Source organism: Rhea pennata, chromosome 5 (assembly GCF_028389875.1).
Source record: "Rhea pennata isolate bPtePen1 chromosome 5, bPtePen1.pri, whole genome shotgun sequence".
Classification (NCBI taxonomy): Eukaryota; Metazoa; Chordata; class Aves; order Rheiformes; family Rheidae; genus Rhea; species Rhea pennata.
In genome coordinates this window covers 972,818-990,231 of record NC_084667.1, presented here as the reverse complement: position 1 = coordinate 990,231, position 17,414 = coordinate 972,818, and the positions used below count along the sequence as shown (strand labels likewise).

General features: G+C 53.8%; 2 protein-coding genes across 3 annotated transcripts in view; one reads left to right on the top strand and one right to left on the bottom strand.

Moving 5' to 3' along the window:
* Positions 1-221: 221 nt before the first annotated feature.
* On the bottom strand, positions 222-14,403 carry TGFB3 (transforming growth factor beta 3). 2 transcript variants are annotated; one of them, XM_062578064.1, is made up of 7 exons: positions 13,834-14,398; positions 8,915-9,078; positions 7,493-7,622; positions 5,835-5,942; positions 4,857-5,028; positions 4,089-4,242; positions 222-1,371 (listed from the first exon to the last, which is right to left on the bottom strand). In XM_062578064.1, the coding sequence occupies exons 1-7, from the start codon at positions 14,315-14,317 to the stop codon at positions 1,213-1,215; spliced, it is 1,371 nt and encodes a 456-aa protein (XP_062434048.1). In that variant the 5' UTR covers positions 14,318-14,398; the 3' UTR covers positions 222-1,212. The 2 variants fall into 2 exon arrangements, with proteins under 2 accessions (XP_062434048.1, XP_062434047.1); XM_062578063.1 differs by lacking the exon at positions 222-1,371 and having other exon boundaries at positions 2,687-4,242; positions 13,834-14,403.
* A 774-nt stretch (positions 14,404-15,177) lies between these two features.
* Positions 15,178-17,414, top strand: part of IFT43 (intraflagellar transport 43) — a 48,826-nt gene continuing 46,589 nt past the window's right edge. Inside the window, exon 1 of the mRNA XM_062577093.1 lies at positions 15,178-15,560. The gene's annotated coding sequence lies outside the window, so the exon portion shown is untranslated. The remainder of the gene's footprint in view (positions 15,561-17,414) is intronic.

Genomic DNA, 17,414 nt, shown 5'->3' with positions numbered 1-17,414 from the left:
AAGAACAAGGCACAGGCGCCCCAGGCACTGTTTGAAGGTACCAAGGAATTTCCATTCTGTGGCTTCCTGGCTGACCTAAATTCTGTCTGTTCCTTTGAAGAGATGTTTTGGAAAGGGGAAAGGCTTCAGAGTGACCAATGGATGTTGCAGCAGCCTACTGGAAAAATGGCATACCATCTAACCCTTCAACAAACAACTTCCTTGTGAAAAAAAAGAGCATCTCCCCCCCAAAATATTTATTTTTTACAATGTTTTTGAGATTAATATTTTTGATGTCTTGTCAGGTGAGGCCTGGGCCATGTTCAGGTCATTGTGCAGAATAGGTGCAGAACTCCCCAAAGCACCTCACAAACCACAGTAAAGGGTCCTCAGGGTGCATCATCTCAAGAGTGAATGGGCCCAAAATTCAGGTACCCACAGGTATTGCTCCTGCCCTGACCCCGAAACCCTCTCTCAGAAACTCCATGAAGGGAAAAGAGCTGAATGAAGGAGACATTAGTCCTTCTGCAAGTTGGTGTTCAGCGCTCTTTTTCCTCATATTTGCCCACTCTCACCAGGCTGGCTGGGAACCTTGCATTTTGTGTTTAGGAAATGGTAGCCAGGATCTGCCAAATAGGCTTGCAGGTTTGGCAGAACACTCTTTTAGCTGAAGGACTCCTGGATCACGGCTCTGAGGAACAAAAGTCTGAGCGCGTCTCTGAGCAGCTTCCCTTCTTGGCGCATTTTCTTTTTCTAAAGAAAATTTCAGGATTTCCTCCTGAAAAGAAAATCTTAATTCTTCAGGCCAGTGGAGAGGGCTGAGGACCCAAGACAGCTAAAGCTAGAATAGGAAACATCACCCAGTTTCCCTTTCCCCTTTCAACTGCTCTTTTTCATTCTTTCACTCTCCCAGCTCAGCTCCCTCAACATTCAACACGCAGCAGTTCCTCCACCCTCTGGCCCTCTCTTCCACACCAACTGTCCAGCCATTTTGGAGAGTGTGGCCTTCGTGTCACCAAATAACGCCCAGAGGGAAGGTGACACCGCCAATAAGACCAAGATACGTTCCAGAAGAGATTCCCCAAGGGCTGCCAGACCGCGAGCCACAGAGTTTGGTGCTCGGGCCTCAGCATGAGCAGTCTCTGGCCCCCTAGTTCCTTTTACGTTAGCGTCGGAGCAGGAGAGTGGGCGCGGACACGTTCCCTCTTGGCTTTGGGTGGCCCAGCGTGCCTTTCAGCTGCACTTGCAGGACTTCACCACCATGTTGGAGAGCTGCTCCACTTTGGGGGTCCTCCCGACATAGTACAAGATAGTGAGCGGCTCCAGGTCCTGGGGGACGCAGCAGGGTGAAGCAGACGCCTCAGGGTTCAGCGTGTTGTACAAGCCCAGCACCTGGGGAAACAAAGTAAACGCGACAGAGTCGTGACTCCACGTACGCGGGTCGAGCGCAGCGGGGCACTGCAGCGCCAGCGCATCTCCAGGTGTTTGGCCTGACGCTCGTCAGAGGGTGCTTCCCTGAGGGTTGCCTGTCACTTCCTGATCATGGCCTGCTCCTGAAGGGTCTCACCTGCCAGGCCTGACTCCCCCCACCTTTTTAATTAATAATACTATTTTTTAATGAAGTGGTGCTGCTCTGTGGCTGATGCCTGGAGTAAGGGGTTGAAGGAGTGCAAGTAGTTTCCTCCTTCATCTTTGACGTGGTACAGCAGATGATAGTGTCACCATTTTTGCTTTTCAGAAAGCTGCACGTAACCAGCCTGGGGCCATGTTGTTTTGAGTTCAGTTAAAGAAACTAAAAGAAAAAATGAAAATCAGTGCTGCTTATTTCAACCAGCATCTCGAGATGGCCCTGGACGGATGCTAGCCCTCCCGAGTAGCCACAGCTCCCTCCCAGCTTTGAAGTGTCTGCTGCTTTCTCTCCACTCCGTCCTCCAAGTCATTATCGTCATTACAGTCAACACACTGTAATGCTGGAGCCAGGACAGTGTCCTGTGGGACCCCACTGGATTCCTCCTCCCGGCTGGCCCCGGCCCACAGATGACTGTACACTTGAGCCATGTGGTGGTCACACCACGGTTGCCAAGTTTCTTGCCAGAGGTGGCCGCTTTTCAGAGGTAAGCGATTTCTTTGAGTTGTGGGGCCAAAATATGATCTCACCTGCACTACTGTGGTCCCATTAGCACCCATCTGGTTTAAATGAGAGGGTCTGGCACGCTGTCTGTTAACTACTTTACAGTCTTTAGGGACAAGGGGTGCCAAGGTAGCATCCTGCTCTATCATCCAGGTGCATTTAATTGCAGGCTTCCTGGTGGAAGGTCTCTGGGACACTGAGTGAAGGCCCCAGCTGTACCATGCTACTTTATGCTCTAGGGCCACTGCACCCCACAGAGGCAGAGTACATTAAATGGCATGGTGAGAAGTCCACTTTTCACCATGTTCTTCTTAGGTGGTGCTGGCCAGCCGTCAGCCACTGTAGTTTTCTAAAGACTGCTCAGGTAATTCAGCTAACCCTACCACTTCGTTGGTAAGATGATTTAGGGACTAGACCATCTCTCATATGAAGATGAGGCTGGGATCTTATCAATGTGTATAAATATCTGAAAGGAGGGTATAGATAGGATGGGGGCCAGACGCTTTTCAGTGGTGCCCAGTGATAGGATGAGAGGCAATGGGCACAAACTAAAACACAGAAAGTTATGTCTGAACATAAGGAAAAAGTTTTTTTTATCTATCTTGAGGGTGACTGAGGACTGGAACAGGTTGCCCAGAGAGGTTGTAGACGCTCCATCTTTGGAGACATTTAAAAGACGATCTTTAAAGGTCCTTTCCAAACGCAACCATTCTGTGATCGGTTCTTTTCTTGCTCAGGAAAAGAGCATTAGGAACCACCTTAAATTCTCCTTTCACTCACACTGATTCCATCCAGTATCTACTAGAGAGCTCCTCAGGGCAAGTGGATAGAAAAGGTACTACCCCACATGCATGTTGTTCTGTCTAAGCTGCTGATTTCACTTGCTCTGCCTTGTGCTTAATATCTAGCATCAGTCCACTTCTTCAACAAGGCTTGCTGCTGTGTGGACTCTCAATCTATCAAGAAATTGTTACAGTCTTTCCCAAAATATCATCTTTGCCTAGTTAGCTATTCTTTCCCTAAATCTGCTTTTCCAGTAACTTTGTTAGTGGAGCCTGAAGCTAAGTTGCTAGTGAGCTGTTGCATTGCCTGCCTTGCTGCCTTTTGTTTTGTGGGCAGAAGCGCATTTTCCTCTGGCTTTTCTTGCTTTAATGATGAGCTGCCCATTAGTCTGTCTTCTCCCCTTGGTAGGCTCCTGCCATGTCCATTCATTTGTATTGCTCTTTTTTCTTCCTTTGCTGTAGACATTAGCCAGTGTCAGATGCTATTCTCCAGAGATTGCCCAGTGTACTCATATCAAACAGAAGTTATGCTTGAGTTACCTAGAAACATTTGCTTTCAGCCAGTTTTATGCATGAATCTCACTGCCTAGGGGGCTCCTCTCCACCATAGGTCAGGTTGGATTCATACAGCTGTAAAGGATGCCTATGCAGAAAGGAGAGCTTACTGCATGGCCATGTTCACTTCTGGACATAGACACAGATCCCCCTTCAGTCCTGGGCTCCAGCTGGCCCTGTGGTAGGACAGCAGCTGTGTGCCGTAGCACAGGTTTTACACGACAACCTGATACAGAGTGCAGAAAAATCCTCTGTCTAAACTGCAGAAAATTTAGACAGAACATAAGTATCAGAGTTCACTTTTAATGTGAACAATTCCATTAATACCCTGACCACTACTAAATAGGTATCCTAGTATCATCAGACCTGCTGTTTTTACATCTCATCCAAGAGACAGCAGCCTTCTCCTCCTCCTCAACATTTGGCTGAAGCATGGATGCAGTACTTACTTCAAAGGAAGTCCGTCCTGTCTGGCTGACCCACCTACACTGTCCCCCTGAATTACTCTCAAGAGTTTTTTTTTTTTTAAAGTACTGATCTGGACTGTTATTGCTGCACTGAAGAGACCAGATGAGATCAGGCTTAGGGACGAAGGGGAAGCCACAGCCACAAGCCCTAGAAGGATAATGTGCTGGATGTACCGTGCTGTGCGTCGTGTCTGCACTGCGGAGGTATGGACAAGGGCCTGAGCAAAAGTTAGCAAAGTAGCCCTTAGGCTCGTGGACCCATTTCCAGCCCAGGTCCTGTCGGAAGTCAATGTAAAGAGGACGCACGCAGCAGTTCTCCTCCAGGTTCCTGAAACACATTATTGACACAAAGTTAATTTGAGGAGGCGTTATACACGAGTATATGGATATGTATATATTATATGATGCACCTTCCTTAGCAGAAGGACTGGTATCAGCAGTGCCCACTGTGACACCGTGCTTCATCTTTGCTGGATGTGAAGGAACAGCAGGACCAGGAGGAGCCTGGGGTAGGTCTGCAGCGTGGCACTGTGTGACTTGGCCACTGGGCAGCTCTACCACTAGCACAGTGAGGAGGTCCCATGGATGGTAGGTGCCCTAGAGCAGGGACAGGCCCTGCCTGGCCCAGATACACAACATACACTTGGGACTGGCACAAGGCTGCAGCAGGTCCTTGCCCGTTTTGTGCTCTGGGACCCTGCTCAGGAGTCTCCTCTTCATCAGTGGCTCACCCAAGGGCATAGAATGACTCTGCTGATGTGGCCAGTGTCTCCTTCTTGGACGCCATGAGAAACAGCCTGCTGAGCTGTGCTCTTTGGATGGCCCCCGGGGCACCACAGTGACCTACAACTCCCCTGGAGGGTTCCAACTTTTCTGGAGTCTTGCCAGGCTTGCCCACCCAAGGAATGGGACCCAGTGACTCTAGGCAGGATTCTGGCTTACCGGAAACAGTAGTTGGTGTCAAGGGCTCGTTTCTTTCTCTGGCCTCCCAGTGATGGACCCTCCAGCCGATGCGGGGGTAACATCATCAAAATGAGGTGGGGATTATGCAGGTCTTTCTGCTTCTTCAGGCGCCCCAAGTCCCCACGGCCATAGTCATCCTCACTGTCAATGCCTTCAGAGACAAGCAAGGTCCATAAAGAAGACGTTAATGTAGACGTGGAGGGTGCAAGAAGACTCTTCAGTGCATTTAACGCTCTCATGCCTCCTCCTGAAACAGGGTCACCATGCCACTTATTCCGGGACTTCTTCCCTCGCAGGGACCCTTTTAACTCCTGATTAATTTGCCTGCTCCAAGCCTGAAACAGAGACTTGTGGGCCACCTGTTTTACCATTTGCAAACTGCTGGTGGGGCCATTAATCCATCCCACTCACTCCTGGCTTCAGTCCCAGGACAGGCAGGAAGATGAATGGTTTAAAGATGTCAGATCATTGGCACACTGCAAAACAGCCTCAGAAATGGAGCCTGTGGGGGCCAGTGGCTGCAGCCCAGGGCTGCAAGCCAGGAGGTTCCTAGTTCTTAGGCCAGCCAAGCCACTGACTCTCTGGGCCACCTCACACAGGATACCTGACTTCCTTGTCTTTCAGTCGCCCTAACGGGAAAGCAGAGCCTCTGTGGAAACCTGAGACAGCATCAAGCTGCACTTCCCAGAGAGACATTAAAATACAAAATTATTCCTTTCTGCAGACACACATGCAAACCCACCCAGCCTGCACTTCCTTCCTCCCAATTCTAATTTGTATAAAAATAGATACACCAATATAATCAACATGCAAACCTATATATATATATATGCCTTAAGATAAATGTTATGCAAGGTTAACACTCAAATACACAAAGCAAGCCTTCAGTTTGCTTTTCTTTAGACATGCTCAGCTTTCTGTTCCTCAAGAGCCTCCCCTAACCCAGCTTTTTCTCACCTTTGAATTTGATCTCCAACACCTCGTGCAAATTCTCCACAATGTCCCCATTGGGCTGAAAAGTATGGCAAGGACAATGTATACTAATTTCCAGGCCCAGGTTGGACTCTGCAAAGAAGGAGAGCACTCTGTGAGAAACAATCATCTTCCTCAACTGGACTGTAGCAGGGAAGATCCACAGAGGCCAAGTACTGCCGTAACTTCCAGTTGGTGGGTTGATTGCACAGTCATGGATGCCATGAGAGCTGGGGAACAGAAGCTGACTTGGAAAGGAGAATGGGAACCAGAGTCTTGTGGCTTCATTTGTGCCAAAAGCCTTGCTCTTGCTAAAGGGAGCTTCTTGCTCAAGCGAGGAGGGTGCTGCTGATTAAATGTTCTAGGCTATTCAGCATCCAAATGCCTTTGTGAACTTCAAGGAGCTCCACTGGAAAACAGTTATTTTGAAAAGCTGGCCCACAGTGTCTATGTTAAGTCAGTATCACCATCCTCAGTACCTGTCTACTATCTGGCTTCTGCTTAGTGTCTGCAGGAGAGATCTGAAAATGAGCAAGTTGGATGTGGATAAATATTTCACTGGAAGCATTTTTCTCAGCAGCTGCAGCCTCCTGTTTTGTTGAGCTCCTAGCGGTCTAAGTAACAGACTTTCCAGAGGCATGTCTATTTTCATAATAACTTCCTGGACCAGTCACGCTGTGTGGGCCTGACTCAGGAAACAGAAGACTTTTATGAAAGCTCCTTTTCTATGTTGTGTCATGAATTAAAACATCTGGCTCCCTGGGGCATTGACAAGGTGCCTGGCACCTTCTTTCCTAAGCTGTATGCTCTATGCTCTGTGATGTCTGTCAGCCAGCGTGCCTGCCCAGAGCAGGCAATTCCAGCACTGAACTCCAGCCATCAGGACAAAACTTAAGATTGCTTCGAAAAAGGAGAAGTCTACAAACTCACAGCTCACCCTTCCAGAGAGCGGCTGCTTGCCAGTGCCTACATTCCAGTTTTCAGTGGCACCTAGCTTCCATCTGTGAGGCCAGACCAGCTGTGAGTCACGGTGGTATGCTCCAGCTGTGAATGGGGTCAGTGTTCTTGCTGGAAGCTACCCCATAACTATCAGTTGGGCTGCCCAGTGGTGGCAGAGGTATGTTCTCTGCAGTACTGAAGCCTCCATCTGTCTAGGTGTGTCAGCCTCTGGTATTTCCTCACCTTTATACCTGCCAAGCTGCAAACAGCTCAAGAAGTCAAGATCCTTGCTGTTTTTTCTACGGGATCTGCTCTAGTTAACATGAGAATTAAACTGCAGCAATCTTCATTTTGTTTGTCACAGATTATAGATCAGACAACTGGAGAGGTACCTTCTGGGCTTAGGATCAAAGAACTGAAAGAAGTGCCAGTATTTCTCGGTGAAAACAACTTCCTCCTCCAGAGGATGAATTCTTGGTTACACTCAGCCCACAGAGCTACAGAGCAGGAACTCCAGGCCTGAGTTAGGAGCTAGGAAGCTAGCAAACAGCATGCGCTGAGATAGCTCTCTGGAGGAAGGCTTGTTCTCAAATGGAGAGAAGTTGCCCTCCATGCAAGCCCTGCTCCTGCAGGGTGGTTCTCCTGTCTACATTAATCCACATTACTACGGATGCCTTGACACCCAGCCCAGCCCAGATCCCTACCTCTGTGCAGGAGCCACTCACGCACGGTCTCGGTGACGTCGAAGGACAGCCACTCCGGGGAGCCCCGCGTCTGCACATTCCTGCCACTGAGGTAGCGCTGCTTTGCTATGTGCTCATCCGGCCGAAGGATCTGCATGGGAAGGAGGCGTACGGGGAATCAGCCTGCGCAGTACACAAGGCACGGATAACCTTCTCTTTTCTTCCACACCTTGTTACAGACTAATTCAGGAGGCGGCTCCCAGCAAGGGAGGCACCAGGAATACCCCAGCCTGGTGAGAGGGATGTGCTTCACAGCCAGTCTGAACCTCTATTTAGCACCTCTCCCGGTGTCCAGGGAAGCCCACCTCTCCCAGTTCATCCTTGTTTCAGGGCACATCTCTACAGGCAGCAGTACGCACTGCAGCAGATCTAATGGGTAGTTTTGTTTCTGTATACGCCTGTGGGAAGTGGGTCTGGATTTCAGGATAGAACTAGCAGTGGGCAAGAGAGGGTCACGCCAGGGGTCCCTTGCCCAGCAAGTCTGTTAATGGCATTTTCAGGTATCTGTGCTTCAGCTTCTATCAAAACTTAGCAGGACTGATCAGGTTTGGAGACCACATCCCTTGGTTTGACATCCCTACTCTCTTCCAGGCTTGTGCCACAGAGCACTGTGGAGATGCTCTGGGATTGCCTGCCTGTTGGCTGTGCCAGCTGGCGGAGAATTGCTCTGACCTTTGGAGAGGAATTCCTGGTAGTTCTGAAGAGCTAGCAGCTATAGGGCAATTTTAGCTGCATTTTTACTGCAAAATAGGCAGATGCCAATCTGTGGGAATGTGCAGCCTGGATGCTAAACTGTACCATTAGCTAGGTGGTCCAGCCCTGCCTGAGATCAACTCCAAATCAGGATCATATCTTACTCTATCAGGAGAGTCTGAGGGTTCAAACCAGTTCCTGATAAGCACCCATATCAATGTGCCAAGAACTGTGCCACGGAGAAGCTGCTGATGAAAGGAACATTGAGGACAAGCGTTGCTTATCCAGTGAGTCTGTGATAAGACACACGGCTCCACCCACTGGATTAGCATTGAGAAGCAAAACTGCCAACGGGCCTAGGCATGCAGATGTGACCGAGGGGTCGGTGCTCCTCCACGTGCTGAGGGGGGGGCCTCTTCCAACCCCTTCTTGGTGTAGCAAAGAGGGTGCCTGGGGTTGGCATGCCAGGGTGCCCACAGCAGCAGGGCAATGTGAGTGGGGAAAAGGGTGACAGGAAGGAAAGATGAATGAATTGCTTTGTATGCCGGAGGAAGCCTGAGGTTTAAAAAAAAAAAAAGAAAGATTTCTTCTCTCTGTCTTCTGTTGCCTTGCACACATCAGTTGAGGCAACCATTAAGGAGCCACATTGTTCTAGGCCCAGACCCTGGGGGAGGCAAGAAGGACACTCACCTGGAAGAGCTCAATGCGCTGCTCACTGCGTTTGGAGCTTGGGTTGGGCACACGCAGCACCCGAAACTCGGCCCGGAACAGGTTGGTGCTATTCTTCTCTGCTGAGGACACGTTAAAGCGGAACACATTGGAGGTGACACCTTTTGGGCAAATGCCCAGTTCATCTGTGAGAAAGAAGATGAAAACCATAGGCTAGAGGTGAGGAATCTAGAATAAACATATTGGTAGACAAACAGACTTCCAACTGAGTCCTGCCGTTCCTCCTGCCACCTATAAAGAAGTGTGGCTGTCTGGCTAAGAATAACAACATATGAACTCTCTTGAATTTACTCTACACTGGAATGTCTTGCAAAATCTTCCCACTGCTGCCACCATTATTTCAATGGTACAAGCCAGAGATTCTGTGGAGAACAACCGCAGTATTTTTAACTCTATGTCTTATAACTCTGTTCATTAAATGTTGCTAATGCATGTGAGTCTCTGCGTCTAAAGTGGCAACCCTAGCCAGGAGGCTGGGGCAAGCTCATCTGCAGCTAGTACGGCCCATCACAGTCACAACAATGGAGTGACTGCTTGTGCTGGAGATATGAAGCCGTGTAGGATCTGATCTCCTTACCTTTGAAACTTAGTTTTACAAACTTTGACATTTTCTCCTGGAATGAAAGCCAGTCAAGTGGCCATAAAGCATGAGGTATGGAAGATTTCTTGGCTATGGGGGTCATATTTAGTGTTTCCTGAAAGAACTGGGTTTTAAGACCAGTTTTAATTCACGATCTTGAAGAGGAATTCATAGATGGTACTAGATATAATGTACTTCAAGGACAGATCAATAGTGCTGAGAGGCCTGCAGAGATCAGATACATGGGCAGGAAGTAACACAGCAAGTCTCAGCCTGGAAGTTGCCTGTTGAGCAGAACAACCCAGCCCACAGATGCCCAAAAGAAGAGCAGGTAAAAGATACGAGGTCCAAAACAGAGTCCACTCTGACTTTGTCTATAAAATAATGCGTTCTGCTGGAAAAAAAGGGGGAGGGGGAAGAACAGCCTCTCTGCCTCTCTTCACGGGTCCATTCTGGTCCTACGGAGAAGGCTCTGTCTGCCCTGTTACTCCCCTCCTATTGACCGTTGTAGCCTTCAAGACTCTAGCATCAGTAAGGCTTCTTGCAGATAACACTCAGTAGCTCCTGCTCTGTGGCCACATGCAGGTTTCCCTTCAGTCATACAGAGCCTTTCATATGACCTCTGGCTGTTTCCCAGATGAACACAGGGCTGTCTGTCATGCCAGCTGATGTTATATTTGTGTTGTTCTTAAAAAAATCCTCCCCTCCCCCGCAAAACAGAAAAACCATCACCCATTCCCAGCCACAGTTGCAGTCTGTGACAAATAGGTTGGAAGCCCTGGCAACCTTCAAGTTATATTCCTGGACTTGGCCCCCTCTCTTCACAACACCATTATCTCCCAAGAAAAACAGGTTCTGAAGACAGCCTAGTGTGGGACAGCCTCTGAGAGCAGAGGCTAACTTCCCACACTGACTTCTGCTCTGAGCAAAACTGATGCACTTCCAGAGTCATCTCCATGAAGATGAAGGCCTTCGGTTTGTGCTGCACCCCCAATTCATCAGGTTTATAAAGATGTGTTCTTAAGGTGCTGCAATTTCAGCAACTAGCTAACAACCAGGTGTTCACATTGAGATTTAACAGGAAGCTTTTTGCTATTTGTAATATTGATTGGAACAGATTTCGCTTACAGAAGGGTCTCTGGCTACTATTCAAGATGGATGTTTGGTAGCCCCAAGAGACCAGACCCTGTAGCAGCCACAAGGAGGTATGCTCAGCCCAACAGCCTGCAGCTCAAGCCACCACAAGGACACCGACAGCAGGATCTCCACCACCATGGCCAGTTTTAGGTTTTGTGCCACAGAACAGCACAGGGGAAAACCCAAGCGCTGATCTCTTTAAATGCCCAAAGGCATCTTCCTGGCTGAAGCCTAACTCTGATAACTGGTCTGAGTCCTAGACCTAGCTGGATACTGTATTCTAATTACCTCCCCAAGCAGGTTTCTAATCCTAGTGCTATTGATAGTGTTGTAACAGCCTGCCCTTCCATTTCAGAGCAGACTGGCTCTCCACAAGGGATGTCTCAGTAGAACATTTGAAATGCTTTTCTGCATCAGAGCAGTGGCCCATCTAGCCCAGTAGCTGTTTCTAACAGTGGCACCTGGACATGTTATTTAGGTACTGTTTCTGGCAAGCCCCAAGGAAGCTGAGGGCTGTGCAGTTAGAGTTTGACGCCAAGGAAGGGCAAGCTGTTTGTGGGCAGCTACTGCCTCACTCTATATCGTACCACTGGCCAAGGTGCTTCATGCAGAAGCTGCGTAACTGGGGAACAAGAATTCTTCCTCCTGGAACTCTGCAGGTGGCAGGTTTGGAGGGAAGGGCTGTTTGGCCCCAGAAACCCATGGCTTTAAGTGCCTCCTCTCTCAAGCTGGCTTGGGAAACGGCACCTGTTTTTCCTCAGGAAGGTAAGCACAGTAATTTGCAGGACCATTGCAGATACTCTCTGAGCGTGCATCTAGCCAACAGTCAGTGCTAAGGGGGTGGGGGTTATCTGAACTCCCACGAGTTTCAGGAGGGCTCTGAAGTGAAAAATTAGTCAAGATGGAGTTATTCTCTCAAAGAAAGACCCATATAATTTGGGCAATGACTATCACCCCCTATTATAAGCCTAGGAAGAACAGCAGAAAGAGCTTCCCTTGAATAGTCAAACAGCTCAGAGTAGGAACAGGGATCTGCTCCTGAAGATCCTTCCTTCCTCGAATGGTCAGGCTCCCCTCAATGCTATTTTTGCTCCTCAGCTTTCCTTACTGTTGAGCCTTAAGTCTTGGCGAAGGATGAGTTCTCTAAGCCAAGGAGCTGTTTGACTAATGGTTTGGAGCTAGAACATTTCTTTTGTGCATGTGTGTGTATGCACATTTCAGACTTGTCTGTATCATCCTCACAGTTCCCTCAATGGAGCTGCCCTCCCCTTCCCCCCAGGAGGAGACAGGCTCTGGCTCAGAGCACGCTCTGAGATCACCACCTGGCACAGTGACAGAGTCATGGGAAAGTTGAACATCAGCCACTTTTGAAGACACGGGGCCAAATTCAGCGATGGTGTAAGTGGTGAAACTCCCCAGGTTTCTAGAAGAGCATGCCTCTCTACACCACAGCCCGTCTGGAGCCAGTCTCCGCTGTGTGACCCAGTTCCAACATTGTTTCTTTCTATGGATAGTGGGATCTACACTGTTGGCTCCCAGGAATTCAATCCTAACACTGCCGGGTCTTTTGAACCCACTGCTCAGAGCCACGTCCTGGTGTCCTAGATGGAGATGGGAAAGGTTCATTCTTTTCCATAGGAATGGAGAGGTCAGTATGTATCTGGTGCACAGTGGCTGAGGCTGTGGGAGTTTCCTCTCAGCAATCTCTGCACGTACCTGTGGCATCCACTTCTACTGCTCTAAGCTCTCTTGTCTTCTTGCACTTACCCCACCAACCCACAGTCTCTCCCCTCTGTCTCCTTGCTGTTTTCCCAAGCACCACACATCTTCCTCTTACCCCTCCACTTTACCCAAATCTACTCCTCTGACTTAATTTCCTACTGCTGTGCTCTCCCAGTTCCCGGCAGCAGCACACACTGGTTCATAGTGTGGCTGTGTTATTTTGTGCAGACTTGCTTTACCCATAACGTTTTAGAATTTCACAACTGACACTATATAGGTCAAAAATGTTGAAATATGGGTAAGCTGTTAATACCCTGTGCACTTTCTGTTCCTTGAGTCTCGGTGTCTCCTGAGCTAAAAGCTAATCATATAACCATATGGAGTGCAGTCTGTTAGAGATTAAGTGAAATTTGTTGCATTACCACATTGTAGCTCTTATTCCAGCTCATCATATGTCAAGATTAACATAAACCTGGCAGAGTAGCTGCATTCTGGCTGCCTGTACTGAGTCCCAGCTGCTCCCCAGGAACTGCTGGTGTTCAGTGTCCCCAAGACTGCAGTACATTACAGGGGGACACCCTGGATGGTGACCAACATCCCCTAGCAGGAGGAAGTCCTAAGCACTGACTGAGAGGATTGCTTGTGCCTACATCTGCTCAGCATTCGCAGTGTGCTTGGGGTTCGTATCTGCTCAGTCTTTGTCTTTGCATCTGTATCTGCTCGGCTTCTGCACCTGAATCTGTTTAGTGTCTGCATCTGGGCCTGCTCATCATCTGCTCTGCACCTGCTCAACATCTGCCATGCTTCCTTAGTGCCTGGGCTGCCAGCGGGGATGGGGGGGGGTCTCCTTTGCATCACTGTCTGCTTTGCACCTGCTCAGCATCCCTGTTAGCTGCTATCTTCTGGTCACTCTCTGACTCCTCAGTAGTTGAGTAATGTCCTTAACATCTTCCATGCAGGAGTCTTTTGGGCAGATGCCTTTCCACGTTCTCCGCAGCCAGTGCGGGCTCTGCACAGCCTGAACAGGTTGCCTGTATCCTGGCAGCAGGCACTGGAGCTTCAGCAAGGAGGAACCAGTGACCAGCTGCAGAAGACTCGTCCTTTAACATTGGACCTCTCCGCTCTCGGAGCCCCATGCGTAGCGCTCCCCTGATACCCAACCTGCCTCCTCTTCCCTTCCCACGTCTTCCCCCGTCTCCTCCTTCCTCCAGCCTCCGGCTCTGCTCTCCCCTCCCTGCCTTCCCCGGGCCGTCGGGGCCGCCGGCGCGGGCTGGGAGCGCGGCTCGGGGCCGGTGTCCTTGCAGCAGCCGCTCGCTGGCGCCTGCCCGCCGGCAGCGCTCGGCCTCCTCCGCCCGCGGCTCCGCGCGGCCCGGCCCGGCCCGGCCCGGGGGGCTCCGCGCCGCAGCCGCCCGCGCCCCCGCGCCCCGCGCCCGGCACTCACTGTGCTCCGGGAGGCCCTGGATCATGTCAAATTTATGGATCTCCTTGGCGTAGTATTCGGACTCGGTGTTGTCCTGAGAGCAGCTCTCCTCCTTCTCCTCCTCCATCTCCTCCAGCAGCTCCCGGGTGCTGTTATAGAGGGCCAGGATCTGGTAGGGCACATGGGCCGGCCCCACGGTCTCCGGGGGGCTGGTGAGGCGCAGCTTGCTCAGGATCTGCCCCCGAATGGCTTCCACCCGCTTCTTCTTGATGTGGTCGAGGTCCAAGGTGGTGCAGGAGGACAGCGAGAGGCTCACGGTGGCGAAGCTCAGCAGGCAGAGCAGCACCAGAGCCCTTTGCACGTACATCTTCATGTGCGAGGGGGCCGCGGCGGGGGCCCCCCGGGCAGCTCCCCGGGGCGCGGCGAGCGGGCGCAGGAGCGCGGGCGGCGCGGCGGCTGCAGCCTCCCGAGATCCCGGCGGCTGCGGCTTGGCAAAGCGGCGCATGAACTCGCGGCGCCGAGCGCGGCTCAGCACTTCCAGGAAGGGCTGGCAGCGCTCCGCCCGGGCCGGCGGCCCGCTGCGCCCCGCGCCGCGCCGCGCGCCCTCCCCATGCGCCTCGCCGCGCCCCGCGGAGCCGCCGCCGCCGCCGGGCGCGGGGGCGGCGCGGGGCCGGGGCCGCCCCGCCGCGCCGCCGCCGCCGCCGCCGCCGCGCGGCTCAGCGGGCCGGGCCGCCCCGCCGCCGGCGCGGGGGGAGCGCGGCGCCCGCCCCGCTCGCTGCACCATTCATGCCGCCGCCGCCGCCGCCCGCCCTACATCGCCGCCCCGCGCCGCTCCGCACCGCTCCGCGCTGCCCCGCGGGCTCCGCTCGCCGCCGGCCGCGCCGCGCGCACTGCCGCGCTCCGGCCCCGCCGCGCAAGTTTTATACCTCCCTCCCGTGACGCGCCGCGCCGCGCCGCGCCGCGCCGGGCCGGGCCGCGCCGGGGGCGGGGGCGCCAAGCCCGGCCCCCGCCCGCAGCACCGCGCCGGCGGCCGCCCCCGCGCCCCGCGCCCCGCACCCGCGCGGGGCCCCGGCGCAGCCTGCGCGGGGGCGGCCCCGCGCGTCCCCCGCGCGTCCCCCCGGCGCGGCGGCTCCGCGGCGGCGGGCGGCGGCGCCCCCTGCGGGCGGCGGCTCCGCGGCGCCTCCCGCCCGCGCCGTCGGGCGCCGCGGCGGCTCCGAGGCCGCGGAGCTCCGTGCGCGGCACCTGCCCGCGGCGGCCAGGCCGGCCCCGACCGGAGCAGGCAACGAGGTAACAAGGTCCCGCGGCCCCGAGACGGTGTCGGGCAGATCGCGGCTTGGAACAAGGTGCAAACCTGAGCACGGCCCTTAACTGTCCCCTGGAAATATTTTAGCACTGACTGGGACGGACGTTTCTAAAACTCCCCGGGCGCCTCTGAAATGAATTCTGGACGATCTTCTACTCCGGGAAGCCCTGCACCCGCGTTGCGTTGGAGGTCACGCTAAATGCGGTAGAACTGATTGCTTTGGACTTCAGTAATCCGTGGGCCACAGTGCCCCAGGGCGAGTTATTAGTTAAGACTGAGATAAGTACAGGAATTACAAGAGGTTCCCCAGCGGCTGGTCCTGGGCCCAGTTTGCATTAGTGAGCTCGGCGCGCTGCAGCGCACGTGCTAATGAAACTGGCTGCTTACCCAAAGTCGGGAGGCATCGTCAACGGAGCGGAGGACGAGGATATCCTTGGTTGACACGGTAAAAGTAGGGTGAGATTTAATAGCACAAAATGTAAAGTCATGCTGTTAACGGCTGGGAGCGGCTTTTCTGTTACTTGCCGCTTGGAAATAACGGCACCGAAGAGAGGTGCAGGTGTGGTGCTGGTGCCAGCGTTGGGCTGCCGGCTTTGGGCTCTGCGTTTGCTCTTTCTAGGTTGTGAAGTCATGGGGAAGCGCCACGGTCTGACGCGTGCGGGAATCGCTGCTAGAGGCTGCGAACGGCAATTGCTAGCAGGTTGCACGGCTTGGACGTGCTGGAATCCAGCTGGGCTGAGGGAGAGCCTGACAGGGCTACTGAGCGTGGGAGTATCATAGGAAATATTTCACACTTGGCAGCCCCGACTGGGGCTTGACAGTCTGAGCTGGGGCTGATGTAACCTGAACAGCATCTGTTCTCATGGAGATCGAGAGAGGCAAATGCACGGGCCTCTTCCATCTCTCAAAGCCCCTTCGCCTTTCAGAGACAGAAATATTAACAGATTCCGCTCTGGAACCTACATGAATAACAGAGTATTAGTTTTTCCCTCCTCCAAAACCCCTTGGAGACAGGGTAAATACTTTGAGATGCTTGGAGAAAAATCAAAGGGAGGTGCTTGGAGCTGCTGGCGTGGAGCAGGCTCGGTCAGCTTGCGGGTCACCTGGTGCTTTCCTTCCCCGGACCCCGCTGGAATCAGCAGTTGGGTTGGCCGCGTTGCATGCGGACTGGGCGAGGAGGAAGGGCGCAGTGCTCTGCCACTGGTCGCTGCAAGACTTGCCCTGGCATCCCACGAAACCTGCTGCCGTCAGAGTATGTGGCTGCTAGCAAAACCTTCAGCCGCCGTGAATAAGGCTCCCGCCGCTCCCGCCCGCTGCAGTGCTGCCGTGGGGGCTCCCGCGCAGCTCTGGCTTTAGCTACACGCGCGTGCGCTTGCCGTGACGGTGGTGCAGGAGCCGAAGCAGGTGGCCCTGCTCGAGCGTGGTTGCTTTCCCGGGCTGTGCAGCCTGTTCTCCTGGGGAGAAGGAAGGCCAGACACAAGCTCTCTTCGCCGCTCCTGTCAAGGAGCAATCAGCAGTGCAGGGCACTCGCGGAGGACTCTGCTAGTCCTTTCCTGCGGGCTGAGACCCGATGGAGAGAGTCCGGGCTTAGCGTGAGAGCTGGTAGGTGACGGGAGCGCTTGCATCGCTCCCACGCGCTGGTTCGTGGCAGCATTTTCACTGCTGGCGAAGACGCAACGGAGCGAGCGAGGCAGACAGGGAGCGCGCGCACGCCTGGGACGCGACCCTGGGAAAGGGCAGGCGCGGGCCCGCAGGCCTCGGCCCAGCGGGAGCGCGCAGGGCAGGGGCCTTGGGGCAGCCACGGCCGCAGCAGGAGCCTGTCCCGTCGAGCGGCCCCCTTGGTGGAGGGCAGGGTCGCGCGCGTCCCCGCCGGGCGGAGGGGGCCCTGCGCTGCAGAGCGCGCGGCCCCGGCGCCTGAGGCGAGCAGCGCTTTTGCCGCGGCGTGGGATAACGGTGGGAACTCTTCCAACCCCTCCAACGGCGTCGGAGGCGCGTGCCCGGCCGGCCCCCGCGTGGGGCCCCCGGCCGGAGCCCGCGGAGCAGCCCGCAGCGCGTCTTCAGGGCCCCGCTGCCGCCCCGCGGCTGCGCCCGTCCCTGGGCCGGGGGAGAGGGCCGTCTGGAAGAGCTCGGCTTCGCGGGGCCCCAGCCGCGCCGGGCCGGGCAACCGCCCGGCCGCGCCCCGGTCCGCACAGCGTCTCCACCCCCGGCGGACGCGGCGGGCGGAAGCAGGCAGGCTCGTGGGCACGGGCGCGTCCCGGCTGCTCTAGTAAAGCGCTGCCGCCGCTGCCCGGCCGCGCCG

Bases quoted from the DNA above. Each gene is read 5' to 3' on its own strand.
- TGFB3 (XM_062578063.1), bottom strand. From the start codon at position 14,317: ATGCGCCGCTTTGCCAAGCCGCAGCCGCCGGGATCTCGGGAGGCTGCA. The intron at 5,943-7,492 runs GTAGGGATCTGG...CCTTCTTTGCAG, and splicing joins TGAGTGGCTCCTGCACAGAG to AGTCCAACCTGGGCCTGGAA. The intron at 5,029-5,834 runs GTGAGAAAAAGC...TTGTCTCTGAAG, and splicing joins GTTGGAGATCAAATTCAAAG to GCATTGACAGTGAGGATGAC.